The sequence below is a fragment of the Orcinus orca genome, chromosome 11 (assembly GCF_937001465.1).
Source record: "Orcinus orca chromosome 11, mOrcOrc1.1, whole genome shotgun sequence".
Classification (NCBI taxonomy): domain Eukaryota; kingdom Metazoa; phylum Chordata; class Mammalia; order Artiodactyla; family Delphinidae; genus Orcinus; species Orcinus orca.
Window position 1 is genome coordinate 94,258,838 of NC_064569.1, and position 22,178 is coordinate 94,281,015.

The window sequence follows — 22,178 nt, forward strand, 5'->3', positions numbered from 1 at the left end:
CTTTGTCTTCATAAGGAGACACACATATTCCGGGTGCAGATTTGTCTTCCCTGCCTGCAGCCCTTCTGCCAGCACCATTAGTGAACATACAGAATACCTTATCTACTTTCACATCATCTCACAAACAACCCTACACAAACTATTCCAGAGTATAAAAAAAGAGCAAACACCTTCCAAATCTTTTTATGAGTCTGGCAACATCTCAGTATCAAAACATAACAAAGAAAATATGAGAAAAGACAGTCCTGGTTAATTTCACTCGTAGATACAGATGCAAAACTCCTAAATATAACATTAGCAAATCAAACCCAGCAATATATATAAAAGATAATATATCATCACCAAATTGAGTTTATTCCAGAAATTCAAGGTTGTTTTAATATTTGGAAATCAACTAACTTACAAAATTAACAGCTTAAAGGAGAAAAACCTATAACCATCAATATAGATATTAAAAATGGATAAAATTCAACATATTGATGTATTCATGATAAAACTGTTAACAAATTATAAATTGAGATCTGCAAAAAACATACAGTAAACCCGTCTTAATGGCAAATGCTGAAATCATTCTCTTTAAGATTCAGACCAAATCTAGGAAGGCCACAATCACACTTTCTGTTCAGCACTGCCTGAGTGGTTCTGCCTAGCATGGCAAGGTAAGAAAATAAAATACAAAGTATGGTTTACAAATGTGAAACAAATCTGCCATCATTCACAGATGATATGATTTTCAACGTAAGAAATCTAGACAAATCTACAAATAAATTAGGAAAATTGATAAGAGTTAGTTAAGCAAGGTTACTGGTTATAAAATCAATATACAAAAATTAGTTCCACTCATTTTCACAATCAACAAACTGCTAGAAAATACAGTTTATAAAATTATATATTTTACAGTAGCAACAAAAAATATATAAAGTACCGAGGACTAAATTTAACAAAAGCTATATAAGAGTTGTATGGGAAAAAAAACTATAAAATATAATACATTGAAGAAGACTTAAATAAACAGAATAATTTGGTATCGTAAAGAGGTCACTTCTCCAAATTGATTTAAAGATTGGTAGTGCCAATAAAAACTCTAACAGGTTTTTTTCGAGGAACTTGACAAGTTTTTTGTGGGAAAGCAAAGGGTCAAAAAAAGACAAAACACTAATAAGTGAAAAGTCATCAAGAATTATTATAAAGGTAGAGTAATTAAAACTATCTGTTGGTGCAGGGATAACCAAATAACTTATGGAACAGAATAGAGGGCCCAGAAGCAAATCCATGCATATGTGTAAACTTGCTTTAGGCTATAGATGGTATATTTCAGTTCATCAGGGGAAAGGGCAGACTTTGCAATAAATGATGCTGGGACAGCTGGTTATCCATCTAGAAGTAAAAATGAACTCTTGCTTCAATCATACACAAAACCCAACTCCAGCTGCGTTGAGTTGTGGAAAGCAAAACTATGAAAATTTTAGCCTACATATAAATATCTTATGATCTTGAGATAAGAATTTTTAAAAATCACAAGATACAAAAAAGTACAAACTATAAAGACTAAAATTCTACCTCATTAAAACTGAGAACTTCTGCTACCAGAAAATTACTAGAGCTCATCACTGAATTCAGTAAAGTTGCTGGATACAAAATTAACGTACAGAGATCTGTTGCATTTCTATACACTAATAATATACACTAACTATACACTTTCTGAAATATCAGAAAGAGAAATTAAGGAAACAATTCCATTTACTATTGCATCAAAAAGAATAAAATACCTAGGAATAAACCTACTTAAGGAGGCAAAACACCTGTACTCCAAAAACTATAAGACACTGATGAAAGAAACTGAAGATGACACAAATGGAAAGATATACTGTGTTCTTGGATTGGAAGAGTCAATATTGTTAAAATGACCATACTAGCCAAGGCAATCTACAGATTCAATGCAATCCCTATCAAATTACTGATGGCATTTTTCACAGAACTAGAACAAAATATTTTAAAATTTGTTTGAAGACACAAAAGATGTTGAATAGCCAAAATAATCTTGAGAAAGAAGCTGGGCCTTGCTGTCTGAATAGGATTTTGTTAAACATTATTTGATGGAGAACTGTGGCAGACTGTATATTCCAAAGATGACCGTGCTAATACACATCCCATCCCATATGCTTTTCTTTCAATATGCCATTGACAGTTGTCCATGGAGGGGTAGGCATCTACGTACCCTCCCTTTGAACTTTGGCAAGTCTTTTCTATTGCCTTGATAAACTGAATGGGGAGGAAGTTCACAGCATGACTTTGAGATTACTCAGCTCCTGCCTGGTCCTTTCTTTCACAGGATGTTCAACCTTGGAACCCAGCCACCATGCTATGAGGAAGCCCAAACTAACCCACGTGGAGAGATTTACATAAAGAGGTGCATGTGGAGAGAAACTGAGGGCCCCAGCTGACACAGCAAAGCATCAACTACCAGACACGTAAGTGAATGAGGCTTCAGATGATTCCTGTCCCCAGCATTTGTGTTCTCGGGCTGAAGCCCAGACATAATGTCACAGAACAGAGACAAGTCATCCCCACTGTGCCCTGTCCTAATTCTTGACCCAGAGAATCCATGAGCGGAATAAATGGTTATTTTGTGCCATAAAAGTTTTAGAGCAATGTGTTACACAGCTGAAGTAACTGGAACAAAGACATTCTAAAGAGAAAGTAATAGAATGTCATAAAGTATTGTGAATACTGGCAGTATTGGGTGATGAGGCCAAAAAAGGTGGGCTGGGACCAGACTATGAAAAGTCTTACATGACAGTATAAAAAAACAGACTTATGGGCAGTGGAGAATTGTTGAAAGTTTTTAAGCTGGAAAATGAAATGCTAAGATCTACATTTGCAAGATATCTCTGAGATCAGTGTGAAGGAAAGACTGGAAAAAAGAAAGACTCAAAAGTAGGAAAACCTCCTCCAATTAAGATGAGTCCTAAACAAGTAAAATGGTGGAATCATCCCTCAAGTGACATGTTTTGTGACCTTCTTCCTCTTAAGGGTTGCCTCTGATGCTCATTTATACTCAAATTCACTTGTATTAAAATGCTGGCAGAGAGAAACATGTAACACAAAAACCTGCACAAGGATATGGACGGCAGCTTTATTTATAATTGCCAAAACTTGGACACAACCAAGATGTTCTTCAGTAGGTAAACAGATAAATACTCTAGTATATCTTATTCAGCACTAAAAAGAAACGAGTTATCAAGCCATGAAAAGACAAGGAGGCACCCTAAATGCACATTACTAAGTGAAAGAAGCCAATCTGAACAGGTTACAGACTGCATGATTCCAACTCTATGACTTTCTGGAAAAGGCAAAACTATGAAGACAGTTAAAATATCAGTGGTTTCCAGGGGTTAGAGGGGAGGGAGGAATGAATAGGCAGAACACAGAGGATTTTTAGAGCAAAGAAATACTCTGTACAATACTATAATGGTAGATACATGTCTTATACATTTGTCAAAACCCATAAAATGTACTCCACTGAGAATGAACCAAAATGAAAAGTATGGTCTTTGGGTGATTAAAAAAAGTGTTAAAGTAGGTTCACTGATTGCAGCAAACGTACCACCCTGGTGCGGGATGCTGATAGTGGGGAAGCTGTGCTCGTTTGGGGACAAGGGTTATATGGGGAAATCTTGGTACTTTCCTTCAATTTTGCTGTGAACCTAAAACTGCTCTAAAAAATAAAGTCTATTCAAAAATATTAGGGGGTGGAAATGTTAGGAGATATTAAAATACAAAAACATTTTCCTTACTGTTCTTCTTTCAAACTTCTGGATCAGTGTATTGTAACCACTTATAACCAATTATTCATGTGAATAATGCCAACCTTGTACTACAGATATCACCATAACCCACAATTTCTTGTTTTGGGGTCTATTAAAATATCCTCATCATTCTCACAACTGGCTTTATAAGAAAGCCATGAACTATATTCATATACGTGAACTATATACATATGAACTTGTAATATAAACCTATACTAATAAACTTCAGTTTTAATATTTTGGATATCAGGGTGCTATATAAGGGGAAAATTGAGGTGCATGGTCCAAAGATGAGGGAGAAGATGTAACTCAGAACGTAAGGAGCCAACTCTGTGAAAAGGAAAAGGATGCCTGGATGGATATAAAAGCAAAGATATACAAGGGAATAAAAGCTACTGAGAACGTTTTGTTCTCATCCTGGCAGATCTTTCATCCTATTTTCTGAGAAAATCAAGAGGAAGAATGTATTGAAAACTGAGAGTTCATGGAGGATAGATGGGATGGAGTGGCTCGACAGTGGATCAATCAGATCTTGAGCAGCAGTAGAGCCCAGTTGGAATTTGATACCGTAATTTACTGGAGGCCAGTTTTGGATAATTTTGTACTATGCCATTCTCTAATGTTAATTACTCAAGAGATGATTAACCAATTTGTGGTATACCATGCATCATGCTTTTTCATATTTTCATCTAATGCTTGCTTCTGAAAAATATCATAATTTAAACTCTTCATCAAAGAGAAGATTAATACAAACAAGAGAAGGAACTAAAATGAAATTTTCTGCTTTAAAAAAATTTATAAAAGATTTAAGCCTTGTAGTTAATAATTTTTGAAATAAAACAATGAAAGAGAAAAAAACATTGAAACAAATGGTAAAATAAGGTTACAGGATCTTGACCCTGTGTGGGTTGAATTTATCCATGCTAACCCGGTCCCTCATGACCAAAGTTAAATTAAAGCCACTGTTGCTATATTTAACAAAATAAAATCTGATGAAAAACAATTCCTGTCCAGTGTTTCTTATTCATGTTTCTGAGTAAAAATTTTATTCTTTACCTAATTTACCTGCATCCCAGAGGTTACAGACATCTGTTTGCCCTTCTGACAACCATGTAGTTGACGAGATAATGGAAGTAGGAATTGTCGGCAAAACTGGCTTTGGATCATCCTCATAAAATAACATCAGGTCCTTATGGAAAACAAGAGAACACACATGAAAGTAGAAAAATAATTAACCCCACTGCTTCAATATGCTACAACGAATGGACAATTTATAGAGACACAATGTGCCTCTATGTGCTAACATCGTCATAAATACATTTTGACTGAAAGAACTTGCACGTAAGTTATCCACACATGGGTGTCCACTTAGTGTTGGGTGGTATTCTGCCCTTAAGAATCCCCACTCCCTTTGCAGCAACATGGATGGACCTAGAGAATATTATGCTTAGTGAAATCACTTATATATGGAATCTAAAAAATAATGCAAATGAACATATATTCAAAACAGAAACAGACATATATATAGAAAACAAACTAGTGGTTACCAAAGGGGAGAGGCAAGGGGGAGGGGCAAATTAGGGGTATGGGATTAAGAGATACAAACTACCATGTATAAAATAGATAAACAACAAGGATATACTGTATAGGACAGGGAATTATAGTCATTATCTTGTAATAACTTTTAATGGAGTGTATCTGTAAAAATACTGAACCACTATGCTGAACACCTGAAATTAACATAATATTGTAAATCAACTATACTTCAATTGAAATAAATAAATAAATAATAAAAAACTATACCTTCCAAGTATAAAAAAAGATTCTCACTCCTTGCTAAAGACACCTGGTACAGACAAGCAATGATTTTGTTTGGGGCATTAACTTTCCCTACCACTCCTTGAGCATCCTTATAACGTACTATCTCAGAGGCCAATTATTCTGTTTCATTGGTAATAACAAAGCTACCTGTGTGTATCTTTTATCCATATTTAAAATCATGTAGGTTAAACAACAATCAACTCACAGCCAGTCTTGTTTTATTTACCACTCGTGTGTTTTATTTTGAAGCAAATCTTAGATATATCACTTATTTCAACATGTATCTCTAAACGATAAGAACTCTTTAACAATAATAATTATTTTACACCTGTAAACTTTACAATAATTCCTTAATGTCATCAATTATAAACTGTTCAGATTTTCAATTTAACCTAAGTATCATAAACAGGTTTTTCTACAGCTAGTCTGGAAACGGATCCAAACAAAGTCTACACAGTGGGACTGGTTGACCTGTCTTTCTTCCCCCATGAATGGGTTGACCTGTCTTTCTTCCCCCATGAATGGGGGATAATTCTTTTTGCCGTACTTTATTGAGGTATAATTAACATATAGTAAATGCAAAACCTTAAGTGTAAAGCTCAGTAACTTTTAGCATTATGTGTATATTTACATAACCACATTTCCTTGACTCCAGAAAGTTCCATCAAGCTACTTTCCAGTTGATACCATACCCCCGCCACCAGTAAACAGTATTCTACCTTCTATCACCATCAATAAGTTTGCCTGTTCTTGAACTTCATATAAATGTCATCATACCCTATATATTCTTTTGTATCTGATCCCCACTGCTTAACATAATATTTGTGAGATTCATCCATATTTTGTGTGTATCGGTAGCTTGTTTGTTTTTCTGTAAGAAGTATTCCATTGCATGAAAATATCTCAATTTGTTTATCCATTCTCCTGCATATGGACATTTGGGGTGTTTCCATATTTCAGCTATTATGAATAAAGCTACTATGAATATTCTTGCACAAATCTTTTTGGGGCCAAATGCACTCATTAATCCTGGATATTTACACAGGAGTAGGATGACTAGGTCATAGGATAGGTTTATTTTTAACTTCATTAGAAACTGTCAAACCACTTTCCAAGTGATTTGCCACTTTTCATAATTCAGCTTTTATTCTGAAGTCATTGTAGATTCATATCCAGTTGTAAGAAATAATACAGAGAGATCTTGTGTATCCTTTATCCAGTTTCCCTTAAAGGCAACATCTTGCAAAATTATAGTACAATATCATATCTAGGATATTGACATTGATATGATCGAAATACAGAACATTTCTATCACCATAAGGCTCCTTCCTGATGCCTTTTTATTACCATGCTCTGCTCCCCACAACTACTAATTTATTCTTCATTTCTGTAATTTCGACATTTGAAGAATGTTACATAAATGGAATCATACAGGATGTAACCTTTTGGGATTGGCTTTTTTCACCTGGCATAATTCCCGGAGATTCATCCAAGTTGTTGCATGTATCAGTAACTTGTTCCTTTTTATTGTCAAGTAGTGTCCATGGTATAGATGTATCACAGTTGGTTTAACCTGTTATAGGCCATCTAGATTGTTTCCAGAATTGTGCTATAATAAAGCTGCTGTGAACACAGTGTACAGTGTATGAAAATAAGTTTTCATATCTCTGAGATAAATGCCTAACAGTGAAAATGCTGGGTCTTATGGTAGCTACATACTTAGTTTATAAGAAACTGTCAAACTGTTTTCCAGAGTAGCTGTACAATTTTACATTCCCACCAGTGATACATGAGTGATCCAGTATCTCTGCATGATCACCAGCATTTGGTGTTGTCACTGTTTTTTATTTTAGCTATTTTGATATTTCATATTTCAAAATTATATATTCCTAAAGGCTAATGATGTTGATCTTTCCATCTGTTTATCTGTTACCTGTATTTGCTGAAATGACTGTTTATATCATTTGCCCATTTTCTAATTGGATTGTTTGTTTTTTAACTGTTGGGTCTTGAGACTTCTTTATATACTCCAGGTATTAGTTCTTTGCTGGTTATGTGGTTTGCAAATGTTTTCTCCCAGTTTGTGGTTTGCCTTTACATCCTCTTAACAGAGTCTTTCACAGAGCAAAATTTTTCAAATTGTGATGAGGTCTGACATCATTTTTGTTTTCTTTTACGGATCATGCTTTTGGCCAGCCCTAGACCCCAAGACTTTTCTCAAATATTTTTCTTAAAGTTTTATAGCTTCTCATTTTACATTTAAATCTGTGATCCATTTGGAGTGAATTTCTGTATAAGGTTTAAGTTGAGTTTCATGGTTTTGCCTATGAATGTCTAGCTGCTCCAACATCATTTGATGAAAAAGTTATCCCTCTCCTTTGAATTTCTTTTGCACTTTGTCAAAAATCAGTTGGCTATATTTGTGTGGGTCTATTTCTTGGTTCTCAATTCTGTTCCACTGACCTAAGTGTCTCTCTATCAATACCACACTCCCTTGATTACAGTAGCTATGCAGTAGGCTTTAATATCAGGCAGAGTGATTACTCCCACTTTTTTTTTTTTTTCCCAAGATGGTTTAAGCTATTCTAGGCCCTGTGCCTTTACATACAAAATTTATTTATTTATTTATTTTTAAAAATCTTTTGGCCATGCTGTGCAGCATGTGGGATCTTAGTTCCCAACCAGGGATCAAACCCATGCCCCCTGCATTGGAAGCACAGAGTCTTAACCACTGGACCACCAGAGAAGTCCCTCCATACAAATTTTAGAATAAGCTTATTATCTATGTCTACAAAAACTTTGCTGAAATTTTAACAGGAAGTGCATCAAACCTATAGAGTAATTAGGGGCAGTTTTACTATGATATCTTTACTTTGTGGAGTCTTCCAATCCATGAACATGGTAGGTGTTTAATTGGGTGGTTTTAATTTCTTTCATCAGTATTTTATAATTTTCAGTATACTGATCCTGTACAGGTTTTGTTATAATTATACCTAAGGACTTCATTCCAGGGAAGTGATTATAAATGGCATATGTCTTAATTTCAGTTACTGTTAGTATATGTTCACTGTTAGTATATAAAAATGCAATTGATTTATGTATGTTGATCTTATATCCTACAACCTTGTTGAATTCACTTACTGGTTCTATGAGGTTTGTTGTATCGTTTCCTTGAGATTTTCTATGCAAACAATCATGTCACCTGTAAATAAGGACAATTTTATTTCTTCCTTTAAATTCTGCATGCTTTTCCTTTCTTTTTCTTGCCTTATTACAGTGGCTAGAACTTCCTATACTATGTTGAATAAGAGTCCTTGCCTTGTTCCTTATCTTAGAGGGAAAGCATTCACCCTTATTTATGATGTCAGTGTAACCAAAAGTGGGGTCCAGCTGCCGCTCAAAAGCCAATAAAGAGGCCATACTGGTGAAGAGGAAAGTTTGCTTTATTTTGGATACCAGCAACTGGGGAGGGGAGGGTGGACGTCTGTCCAAAGGTCGACTCCCCCCCACTGACAATCAGTGAGCAGGAGCTTTTATAGGCTTAGGGAGGGGGCTACATGCAGAAACAGCACAGTCAACTCTGACAGTCATCTTGAAATTGGTCATTGGTGGTCTGATCAGCGTCATCTTGATTGTTTTAAGTACAGTTAATCTTCAGTTCCAAGATCAGTTTGTTCCCATTTCCTTGGGGCCAATTCTTGGAGTTGTACCAGCTTATGTCATGGCTACAGTCTGGTCATCATGTAGTTAACCTCTTCCACCTGGTGGGGGTTTCAGTACCTATAAGACACTTCACAGGATACGGCTCAGAATATTATCTATAGCCCTTGAGAAGGAGCTTAAAGGTCCTTGACTATGCTCGATGACTAAACTATTATTATTTGGTCTTCTTTGACTGTTTTCCTTTGTTTCTGCATTTTCTCACTTCTCTGATTAAACTTATTCTTTGGCTAAAGCTTTTCCACAGACAAAAGGCAGGCTGAGGACATGGAAGGCATAGACCATAGGGTCCTGTTCCATTATACTAGCTGTAGGTTTTGTATAGATGATCTTTATCAATTTAAGGAAATTCCCTTCTATTTATAATTTGTTAAGAGTTTTTATCTTAAATGGGTGTTGAATTATGTCAAATGCTTTTCTGCATCACTTGACATAATCCTGATTTTTTCTTCTTTAATCTGTAGATATGATGAACTACATTGACTGATTTTCAAATGTTGAACCAGCCTTCCATACCTAGATCAAATCCCACTTGGTCATGGTATACAATTCTTTTTATACATTGTTGGATTCAACTGGATAAGTCTTTTTGAGGGTTTCTGTATAATTTCATGAGAGGTAATAGTCTGTATTTTCTTTTTTCATATATTTTAAAAAATTTTTATTTATTTATTTATGGCTGTGTTGGGTCTTCGTTTCTGTGCGAGGGCTTTCTCTAGTTGTGGCAAGTGGGGGCCACTCTTCATCGCGGTCCACGGGCCTCTCACTATCGCAGCCTCTCTTGTTGCGGAGCACAGGCTCCAGACGTGCAGGCTCAGTAATTGTGGCTCACGGGCCTAGCTGCTCTGTAGCATGCAGGATCTTCCCAGACCAGGGCTCGAACCCATGTCCCCTGCATTGGCAGGCATATTCTCAACCACTACACCACCAGGGAAGCCCCTCATATTGTTTTTGTCTGGTGTTGGTATCAGGGTAATACCTCATAAAATGAATTGGGAAGGGTTCCCTCCTATTTTCTGGATGTAAAACTCATGCTAATCCTTCTTTAAAAGTTTGGTAGGGAATTCCCTGGCAGTCCAGTGGTTAGGACTCTGAGCTTCCACTGCAGGGGGCATGGATTCAATCCCTGGTCAGGGAACTAAGATCCCACAAGCCTCACAGTGTGACCAAAACAAAAAAAAAAGTTTGATATAATTCTCCAGTAAAACCATCTGGGTCCAGAGACTTTTTTTTTTCAGGACACTTATAAATTCAATTTTTGTAAGAGCTGCAGGTTGTGGTTCATCTTGTTTGAGTTTTAGTAGTTTGTACTTTCTTAGAAATTGTTCTATTTCTTCTAAGTTGTCAATTTTATGAGCATAAAATTCGTAGTAATACTTTATTGTCCTTTTATGGCTACAAGAACTGCAGTGATATCCCATTCCATCCTGATATTGGTGATTTGGATCTTTTCTCTTTATCTTTGTCAGTGTTACTACAGGTTCATCAATTACATATTTTTCAAAGAACTGGCTTTCTGTATCATTCATTTTCTCTGTTAACCGCTTTCCTGTTCTCAATTTCACTGATTTCTGCTCTTTACTATTCCCTTTCTTCTGTTTCCTATAGGTTTATTTTGCTTTTCTTAGATTTTTTGAAGAAGGAACTTAGATTATTGATTTTAGACCTTTTCTCTCTTTTTTTAAAAATTATATTCCTCTTTTCTAATTTAAGCATTTAGGGCTATAACCTTCCTTCTCACCTCTACTTTAGTTGTGTCTCATATATTTTGATATGTTGTGTTGCCTTCTCATTTAGCTCTATGTATTCTAAAATTTCCTCTGAGCTTCCTCTTTGACCTATGGATAATTTAGAAGTTTTTCAATTACCAAAAAAATTTTAAGGTAAAATTCACCCAATTCAATTCTGATCTGTTGGGTTCCGGCAATCTCTTCTCATTTACATCCCTATGTTCTTTCTCTGATACTCAGAATCCCAGGTGTCAAGGACACCAAAGATGAAGCAAATAAAGTACCACATGATTATTATTTGATTCACGCCACATTATACTCACATAATCTCAGATAAAAAGTACCAACATCTCAGAATAAAAATACCAACTGAATGAAAGGTAAATTTTATTTTACATTTTTAGGGATTATTTTCTTTAGTTCACTTTTGTCTTATAATTGTGCAAAATATTTCCAGGGTTCCAATGACAAATCTAAAAACAAGGTATAATCAAAGAAATCTAGCTATTTCCCCTCTCTACCTTGTTCCTTCTGTCCCCTACCTTCCTTCCTTTTCTTTTTTTTCTTTTTCTGTATTTCTTTCTTTTTTAATGTTATGGTTTATCTTTACATGTTACTTCTTTAATATAAACAAATGGAAAATCCAGGAATGGGGCCAAATATAAATGGGAATTTATTATGTGATTGAAGCCACATTTCAAATCAATGGGGAAAAGATAGATTATTCAACAAATGATGCTGAGACAACTGATTATCATTTGTAAAAATAAAATTTTTAAAGTGGAGCTCTAGGGACTTCCCTGGTGGCACAGTGGATAAGGCTCCATGCTCCCAATGCAGGGGGCCTGGGTTTGATCCCTGGTCAGGGAACTAGATCCCATAGGCATGCCACAACTAAGAGTTCACTGCCACACCTAAGGAGCCCATGTGCCACAACTAAGCCCCGGAACAACCAACTGAATAAATTTTTTCTTTTTAAAGTGGATCTCTAACACTCTCCATCTATCAAAACAAATTCTTGATAGATAGCATTTAAATACATTTTTAAAATTAAAGCATAAAAAGACTGGGATAGTTTCTTACAAAAATAAACATGCTATTACCACAGAGCTCAGCAACTGCGCTCCTTGGTATATACCCAAAGGAGTTAAAAATTTATGTCCACACAAAAACCTACACATCATTGTTTATAGTAGCTTTATTCATAATTGCCAAAGGTTGGAAGCAAGCAAGATGTCCTTCAGTAGGTGAATGGATTAATAAACTGTGGTATATCGAAACAATGGCATGTTATTCAGCACTAAAAAGAAATGAGCTATCAAGTCATGAAAAGATATGGAGAAATCTTAAATGCATATTACTAAGTAAAAGAAGTCAATCTGAAAAGACTTCACACTGTATAATTCCAAGTATATGACTTCCTGGAAAAGGTAAAATTATGGAGAGTGTAAAAGAATAATTGGTTGCCAGGGGTTAGTGGGGAGGAAGGAGTGAATAGGTGGAGCACAGAGGGTTTTTAGTGCAATGAAACTATTCTCTATATAATAATGGCAGATACATAACATTATACATTTGTCAAAATCTTTAGACTATACAACACCAGGAGTGAACCCTAATGTAAACTATGGTCTTTGGGTGATATTGAAGTGTTAATTTAGGTTCACTGATGATAACAAATGTACCACTCTGATGAGGGATACTGATAGTGGGGTGTGGGGTGGGGATGGGCGTATATAGGGAAATCTCTGTACCTTCTTCTCAATTTTGCTGAATCTAAAACTGATCTAAATAATAGTCTGTTAAAATAAAAAGCCAAGGTGACATTTTATAAAGTCTTAGGCTAGAGAAAGTCGTTTTAGAAATGACTTAATATCTAGAAGCTGTTAAAAAAAAGGCACATTTGGGGCTTCCCTGGTGGCACAGTGGTTGAGAGTCTGCCTGCCGATGCAGGGGACACAGGTTCGTGCCCCGGTCCGGGAAGATCCCACATGCCGTGGAGTGGCTGGGCCTGTGAGCCATGGCCGCTGAGCCTGCGCGTCCGGAGCCTGTGCTCCGCAACGGGAGAGGCCACAACAGTAAGAGGCCCGCGTACCGCAAAAAAAAAAAAAAGAATACAGCACAAGATAAATAAGTACTAGGGATGTAATGTATAACATGATAAATATAATTAACACTGCTGTATATTATATATGAAAGTTGTTAAGAAAGTAAATCCTAAGAATTCTCATCACAAGGAAAAACGTTTTTTTCTTTTATTTTGTATCTATATGAAATGATGGATGTTTACTAAACTTAACCGTGGTAATCATTTCATGATGTAAAAAGAAAAAAGAAACAGAAAAATTCCTGGCAGCTATGCATTCTATCTGAAGTTGTGATAAGAACTAATTTTTATGTTTACTGTTGATAAAGAGATTTTTTTAAATGTCCATTTTTTGATGCTGCATTGGAAATCCCTTACAATTTTAAAGGAAAACCACATACCCTTGACATCTTGGCCTCTGTCTCTGCAAGTTCTCTACCTCCAGGCCTTAAAGCAGCAAGGGTGGTACCCTCACTGTCCAACAGCATTTTCTTCAATACTAGAAATGTTCTCATCTGCACCATCCAACATGGTAGCCTCCAGCCATATGTGACTGTTGAGCATTTGAAACGTGGCTAGTGTGCCTGAGAAACTAAAGTTTTCATTTAATTTTATTAATTTAAATTTAAATAGTCACATGTGTCTAGTAGCTACCTTAGGGAAGTTGTAATATTTGCGAACAGAAGGTTGATTATTGAGACTTCTATTAAGTGTGTGAATTAGTCCCCTGTTCTTTCCCTCCTTGTGTTTAAATCTTTTTTGAAAAATTAATAATAATGGTGATAATGAAAAAAGAATACAGCAATCTATATGTACTAATATAGAAATATGTCCATAATATATAGTTTAGTGAAAAAAGCGTATTTTGGAACAATTTACATCGAATGATTGCATTTATTATAGAGAAAGATGAAGATATATTATTTAGTTAAAAGTATGCATATCTTGAATGAATGAGCAGTATATCTTGAATGAATCCATTTAGGTAAAAAATGTATGGACACAGAAAATTTCCCCCCCAAAATTCATAAAAATCTTTGTAATGATTGCCTCTGAGGAAGGGAACTGAAAGAGTATAGAGAAGTAAGAAGAAACTTTGTTTTTCACTCTTTACCCTTTTATATTGTTTAAACTTTTTTCAACAAGTATTTTCTAACTTAAAAAGAATAAAAGCCCAAACATGAAAACAAAGGACTTTTAAGCACAAAGCAATGATGCAGAAAAGCGGTAAAAGGATGGTGAATTAACATAATTAGAATAAGTATAATTTCCATTTCTCTAACAGCTTTGATGAGTTCAAATTTTTGCAAATATAATAAATTATATGCTAATAGATCCAAGGATAAAAACTGTTTACTCTTCACCTAACAAATAATAAACAGAGGCAGTAAGACGTAAACAGTTATCTTCTGTCACTAGCGATTTAGTAATGCACAACTACACTGAAGGCTTCGGTCAGATTTACTTTTGTGTGAACCAATTTATAGCATCCCTAACTGTTGCTATGGAAACAACTGAGACCAAAAAAATCATAACCTCATTGTTGAATCTCCTCAAGCAAGAAAAGAGGAAGGTCTTTTGAGCTGGTGAAAAGCTACAAATAGTCTTATTAATTAGCAAATTTAATAATAAAAATTCTGGACAGTACACAGAGAGAAAACTCATCCAAGTGTCATAAATTTAAAGGCTTTCCTTAGTTTTGACGGTATCAGAGGCAAGTACTATTCTGCTTTTGAAAGCCCTATTCTGTTAAGAATTTTATTTACTGCTTTTAGATCATTTTCACATTTGTAGAAAGAAAATAGTTAAAAGAAGTTTCCATTTAAAGTTTTTAAAAGATTTTTTTAAGCACTCCTCATTTTTCCTAAGCAATCAACGATATCATTTCTTTCTCATTCTGTATTAAAAACATGAAAATTTTAACGTAGATGCAGTACATTTGGCAACAACAATTAGATTTACTACTCAACTTGGTAGGTTTTGTCTTATGCTACAAAAGCAGATTACTGAAGAGGACATATTGGATTGCATCAAATGTTCATGACAGTAATAACAGTAATGCTTGTCAGTAGGATGATGGAATAGTGTCCTGATATAGTAATGCTCTGAAAAAGGAAAATCTAGCTTTAAACTTCTTTTGAGATAAGGGTACCATTTTCTGCTCACAGATATAAGACGTGAAATGATGTAAGCCAATTACGGTGGGTTCTTCTAAAGTAAGAAAAAACAATAATAATGAGAATTTAAAGACTGATTAAAAAAAAAAAACCACTAGGTGATATTTTATGTCTTTGTTACCCTCTAAAGCACATAAGATTATTCAAGTCTATTCTCTTCTTTAAAAGCCATCAGGAGCAAATAAACTGATCACAGATTTTAAAATCATTTTGACTTAATGTCATATCTTTGAAAATAACCTATGTATTTTCAATCTGTGGACTATTATGCAATTAAGAAACAGTGAAATTTTAATTTTATGTACTTTTCTGAGCTGCTAGAAAATCTTGTAAATCCAATACCTAGTTGGTTGGGGAAAAGGGCTGGGAACAGAAGGCCAAGAAATAATTTCAACCCTCCCTCACAGGAACTGTGGCAGAACACTAAACAAAGCATTCTGAGCAGAAGGCCAAACAAGCCTGTATCACAGGAAAAGAGGGGAAGGGAGCTAATACTGAGTGTCTACTCATTCATTCATTTCACTTTTCATTAACAAGAATTTGACAACTGAAGATTCAATAATGAATAAGACTAGAAAGGCCTCTAAAGCACCTGAAGAGGATCTTTCCTTTTAGTAGGAGAAACACACATAAAACAGAAGAATGAATCAATGAGATAATTTCATACAGTCTTGAGTGGAACAGGTTTCCAGTCAAGATGGTTCTATGTGTTCATATTTCAGGGATATGTGTTCTCCAAACACATAGTAATGAAAGAGAAAATACAAAGGTGAGAATTAAAGGTACAGTCATGCTAAAAGACAAGATGAACATCTTCATGGATGAGAGCACGAACACAAAACACATGATGGTAAGGAGGCTGAAGCTGTGGACCTTTGGGACTTTGGGTCCAGAAAAAAGCAGAGAAAACCAGAAGCTCAATTCCAGAGTGGTAAACACAGATTTACCACTGTGGTGTGTTAGTTTCTGACCATCCAAGATAGGAGTGCTGAATATGGGCTCACTGCTTGAAACTACGCCGGGCATTGAGCTTCACTACTTACAAAGGAAGCTGAAATAACCTGGCATCAGTCACAGCCTGGGACTATGGCTTCTAAAAGTAGTATACAAGCAGGTGAGAACTAAACTTCACTAGCAACTGAGCCACAGCATCCTGTGGTCTGGGGACCGGATCTGCAATATCTCTGACATGAGCAAAAGAAAGGAGCCCCAAGCTGCCTGGGTAGGTTCTGAATGTGCTACGTAGTCCCAGGTGTCAGGAGGAGGCAAATGAAAAACTGTTAGGCAGGAAAGGTTAAGGACACTCAGAGAATAAGAAAGATAAAAAACTTGAGCCACTCAAGGAGAGCTTACAAACCAGTTTTCCAAAACACAGAAAGAAAACTGAACCCACTCCTGACAAAATGAAACTAAGAAATCTAAAAAGCATATAAAACTAAGTATATTTAGTTCTCAAAAAGAAAATGGAAAGGATAGCATTAATTTAAAGAAATAAAAAAACAAGAAGCCAAAACAGGCAGAGATGAAATGAGTACAAATGAATATCCTGTAAAAAAGCAATGCAATAGCTATCGAAATAAAACACTTAATGGACAGGGAAAATTCTAGAGTGGACAGAGGTGAAAGGAGAAGAAAATGAACTGGAAGATGGTTCTGATTAATTACCTAAAATGCAGCATGGAGACATAATGAAACAAAAAACTACTTTTTTTTTTTAAGTTTTTTTTTTTAACATCTTTATTGGAGTATAATTGCTTTACAATGGTGTGTTAGTTTCTGCTTTTTAACAAAGTGAATCAGCTATACATATACATGTATCCCCATATCTCTTCCCTCTTGCGTCTCCCTCCCTCCCACCCTCCCTATCCCACCCCTCTAGGTGGTCACAAAGCACTGAGCTGATCTCCCTGTGCTCTGCGGCTGCTTCCCACTAGCTATCCGTTTTATGGTTTTACGTTTGGTAGTGTATATATGTACATGCCACTCTCTCACTTTGTTCCAGCTTACCCTTCCCCCTCCCCATATTCTCGAGTCCATTCTCTAGTAGGTCTGCATCTTTATTCCCGTCCTGCCCCTAGGTTCTTCATGACCATTTTTCTTTTTTATTTTTTTTACAAAAATCTACTTTTAAAAGCAGTTGTTGGGGACAGACGGTTCCTAGACTTAACACAATGACTATTTCATAATGTATGCAAATGTCAAATCACTATGTAGTATACCTGAAACTAACATAATATTGCACATTAACTATATTTCAATAAAAATTTTAATAAAATAAAGCAGTTGAAAGACATAGAAAATGAGAGATTAAGTGGCCCAATATATACCTAAAAGAAATTAATCAGAAAAAAAAAATGTCAAGGAAATAGAGAAAAAAATATTATTTGAGGAGTTATATATGCCAGAATTAAAGATGTGTGTTCTTATGTGAAAGTACAAATAGAAGTAAGTAGGTGCACGTCTGGGAAGGTCAGAGAACACTGAAGAACAGAGCAGGTTCCAGTTCTGATTCAGTGGCCCCCTCCCTCAGGATCAAGCTTGGAGATCCTATAAGGGGATGACATCAAAATGAGAAGAATTTTTTGTTCTAATTCTGTGAAAAATGACGTTGGTAATTTGATAAGGATTGCATTGAATCTGTAGATTGCTTTGGGTAGTACAGTCATTTTCACAATATTGATTCTTCCAATCCAAGAACATGGTATATCTCTCCATCTGTTTGTGCCATCTTTTATTTCTTTCATCAGTATCTTATAGTTTTCTGAGTATAGGTCTTTTGCCTCCTTAGGTAGGTTTATTCCTAGGTATATGGGAGGAAGATCTAAATAGACATTTAGCCAAAGAAGACATACAGATGGTTAAAAAGCACATGAAAAGATGCTCAACATCACTAATTATTAGAGAAATGCAAATCAAAACTACAATGAGGTATCATCTCACACTGGTCAGAATGACAATCATCAAAAATCTACAAACAATAAATGCTGGAGAGGGGGTGGAGAATAGGGAACCCTCCTATGCTACAGTGTACTCCTACACTGATACAGTCACCAGGGAGAACAGTATGGAGTTTCCTTAAAAAACTAAAACTAAAACCATATGACCCTGAAATCCCACTCCTGGGCATTTATCCAGAGAAAACCATAATTTGAAAAGATACATGTACCCCAATGTTCATTGCAGCACTATGTACAATAGCCAGGACATGGAAGCAACCTAAATGTCCATCAACAGAGGAATGGATAAAGAAGATGTCGTACATATATACAGTACAATGGAATATTACTCAGCCATAAAAAAGAACAAAGTAATGCCATTTGCAGCAACATGGATGGACCTAAAGATTGTCATACTGAGTGAAGTCAGACAGAGGAAGGCAAATATCATATGATATCGCTTATATGTGGAATCTAAACAAAAAGGCTACAAATGAACTTATCTACAAAACAGAAACAGAGTTACAGATGTAGAAAATAAACTTATGGTTAACTGGGGGGGAAGGGGGGAAGAGTAAATTGGAAGACTGGGATTGACACACACACACACACTACTATATATAAAATAGATAATGAATAAGGACCTACTGTATAGCACAGGGAGCTCTACTCAATACTCTGTAATGGTCTATATGGGAAAAGAATCTAAAAGAGAGTTGGATACATGTATATGTATAACAGATTCACTTTGCTGTATACCTGAAACTAATACAACATTGTAAATCAACTATACCCCAATAAAAAAATTTTTTTTAAATGAGAAGAAAACCGTGAGGGGCCGCAGGAGAGATGGCGTGGCTATTCTGAACTGGTATGTTTGTGTGTGAGGGGTGTGAGGGTGTCTAGTTGGCTTTAGCCTGGGGCAGAAGGTGGCCTGTGCAATGGTTGAACAAAATAAGGAAGGAGTTGGTGGAATTACTGCCCACTCAATGCCTTGGAACCTGCCTGCGCACCTGCTGTGAGTCAGAGAGCTAAACTCGGGAGGGAGTGCTTCTGGTGAGTGCAGAAGCCCTGAGGAGGTAAGAACACTCAGTGGGGACTGACTAGGTAGGCTTGAGAAGATGCTTCTTCACACTTCCTTTTCCAATCCCCCAGGGCAGGTGGTTTACAATTTAAGGAGTGTCTCCCTCTAAATCTGCTTCTTCTTGGGGTGCTAAGGATAAAGATCTAATTTGAGGCATTGATCCTCAGAGTGAGGAATGATTAACTCTGGTATTCTTGGAGGGAACGGGGAGGGGAGAGAGGTGCTCTCCACCGTAGAGTCCACTTCCCCTACGTTCCACTTAAGCTGATAGGGCTGACACAGACTAAGGTGCAACCTCTAGCAATCCTAGACAGAGCAGCCATAACCCGGAGGGGTAACCAGTCATTTGGGGATCAAAACTATTAAAAAAAAAAACCGAATTACAGGTTTTTTCAGAAGCACAGATATTAGAAAAGATGGACCAAGAATTTAAAATAAACTTAATACACATACTAAAATAAATAAGGAAAGGGATAAGCAACATGAAACAGGAAAAAACACAATAAAAAGAATGAAATAGAAATATTAAATATCAAATGTAAAAACAGAATGTTGAAATAGAGAACACAGATGGGATAAACAGTGGAATGAACATAGCTGAGAACAAATTATTAAACTGGAAGATCAGATTGAGAAACTCTAGAGGAAGAAAAAAGAAAACAATAAATAGGAACTATAAAGAAAAGTTAAGAGATATGAAGATAGAAAGGGAATTACTAATATCCAGATAAGAAGAGCCCATATAAGAAAGAGAGAAAATGAAAATAAAGTAAGAAATATTTGAACCAGAGATAACTGTCTCAGAATTAAATAAAGATGAAAGACCTTCCACTGGAAAGTCTCATTGGGTGACAAAGAAGAAAGAGAAGGAAAATCACACTTAAGCATATTAGAGTAAAATTTAAGTCTTTTCAACAATGGTGTTGAAACAATTGGATATCTGTAGGGAAAAGAAATTTTTTTTTTTTTTTAAAACCTCAACCTGTACTTCACACCTTATACAAAAGTTAAATCAAAATAGATCACAGGGCTTCCCTGGTGGCGCAGTGGTTGAGAGTCCGCCTGCCGATGCAGGGGACATGGGTTCGTGCCCCGGTTCGGGAGGATCCCGCGTGCCGCGGAGCATCTGGGCCCGTGAGCCATGGCTGCTGAGCCTGCACGACCGGAGCCTGTTCTCCGCAACGGGAGAGGCCACGGCAGTGAGAGGCCCACGTACCGCAAAAAAAAAAAAAAAATAGATCACAGACCTAAATGGAAAGCATGAAACTATAAAGCTTTTAGGAGAAAATCTACACAACCTTGGGTTAGACAAAGAGTTCTTAGATATGACACCAAAAGCACGATTCACAAAATTGATAAATTGGACTTCACCAAAATTTAAAACTGTTGCTCTGTTAAGATACTGTTAAAAAGAAAAGACAAGCCACAGACTGGAAGAAAATATATGCAGGTCACCTCTCTGACAAAGGACTTGAATCCAGAATAAATGACGAATTCTCAAAACTCAATGGTAAAAAACAACCTAGTTAGAAAATGGGCAAAAAATATGAATATATATATTTAACCAAAGAGAAGTTATGATGGCACAAATAAGCACATAAAAAGATGTTCAATATCATTAGCCATTTGGGAAACACCAATTAAAACCACAATGAGATCTCACCAGAAACCTAGTAGAATAACTAAAATTAAAATAGTGGTAATACCAAAAGTGGGTGAGGATGCAGAGAAACTGGATCTCTCATACACTGCTGGTGGATGTAAGACGGTACAGCCACACTGGAAAACCGTCTGACAGTTTCTTAAAAAACTTAGTATGCACTTACCATGCAATCCAGCAAGCGCACTCTTGGACAGTTATCCCAGATATATGAAAACTTCACATACAAAAACCTGTACACAGATGTTCACAGCAGCTTTATTCATAAACAGCCCCAAACTGGAAACACTCAACTATCCTTCAGTGGGTGAATGGTTGAATAAACTCTGGTACATCTATACTATGGGATGCTACTTAACAATAAAAAGGCATGAATTATTGATTCATGCAACAACCTGAGTGGATCTCAAGAGCATTATGCTGAGTGAAAAATAAAATCTATCTCAAAAAGTTACGTATAGTCTGTGTCCATTTACACAACATTCTAGAAATAACAAAACAACAGAGATGGAGAAAAGATTAGTGGTTGCCCATATACGGGGTTGGGAGGAGTGGGATGGGGTGAATAGCATGAGGAACTTCTTTTGCAGTGATAGAACAGTTCTGTATCTTGATTTTGGTGCTGGTTATAGGAATCTATACTTAGGATGAATTACATAGAACACATACACACACAATGCAGGTTAAAAAAATGAATACTGAATTGAAAATTTGAAAACTGAATAAGGTCTGTAGTCTAGTTAGCATAACATGCCAATGTTTATTTCCTGATTTTGATATTGTACTACTATAGCTATATAGAAGTCAACACAGAGGAAAGCTGGGTGAAGGGTACATGGGACTCTGTACTGTTTCTGCAACATCCTATAAGTCTATAATTATTTCGCAATAAAAACCTTTTTTAAATGCGTAGAGTAAGATGGACTGTTCAAAAAATTAAATATTGCTTATCCACAGGGGGATAAATAAGACCCCTATATTACACTATATAGTAAAATTCTAGAGGGCATAAAATTTGAACATTGGAAGAAAAAATAAGACACCTTTATTATATTAGGATTAAAAAAAAGAATTTCTTAAATAAGATTTTAAAAAGCATGAACTGTAAAGGAAAACTTTAATTTAACCTTATTCTTATTTAAAATTCTGTGTAACAGA

General features: G+C 35.8%; 1 protein-coding gene across 1 annotated transcript in view; it reads right to left on the reverse strand.

Annotated features, from left to right (window-relative positions):
- The window catches only part of ENTHD1 (ENTH domain containing 1), an 80,090-nt gene that overhangs the window by 37,409 nt on the left and 20,503 nt on the right, over positions 1-22,178 (reverse strand). Inside the window, exon 3 of the mRNA XM_049693924.1 lies at positions 4,875-4,998. Coding sequence (XP_049549881.1) covers positions 4,875-4,992 — 118 coding nt within the window. The 5' untranslated portion in view covers positions 4,993-4,998. The remainder of the gene's footprint in view (positions 1-4,874; positions 4,999-22,178) is intronic.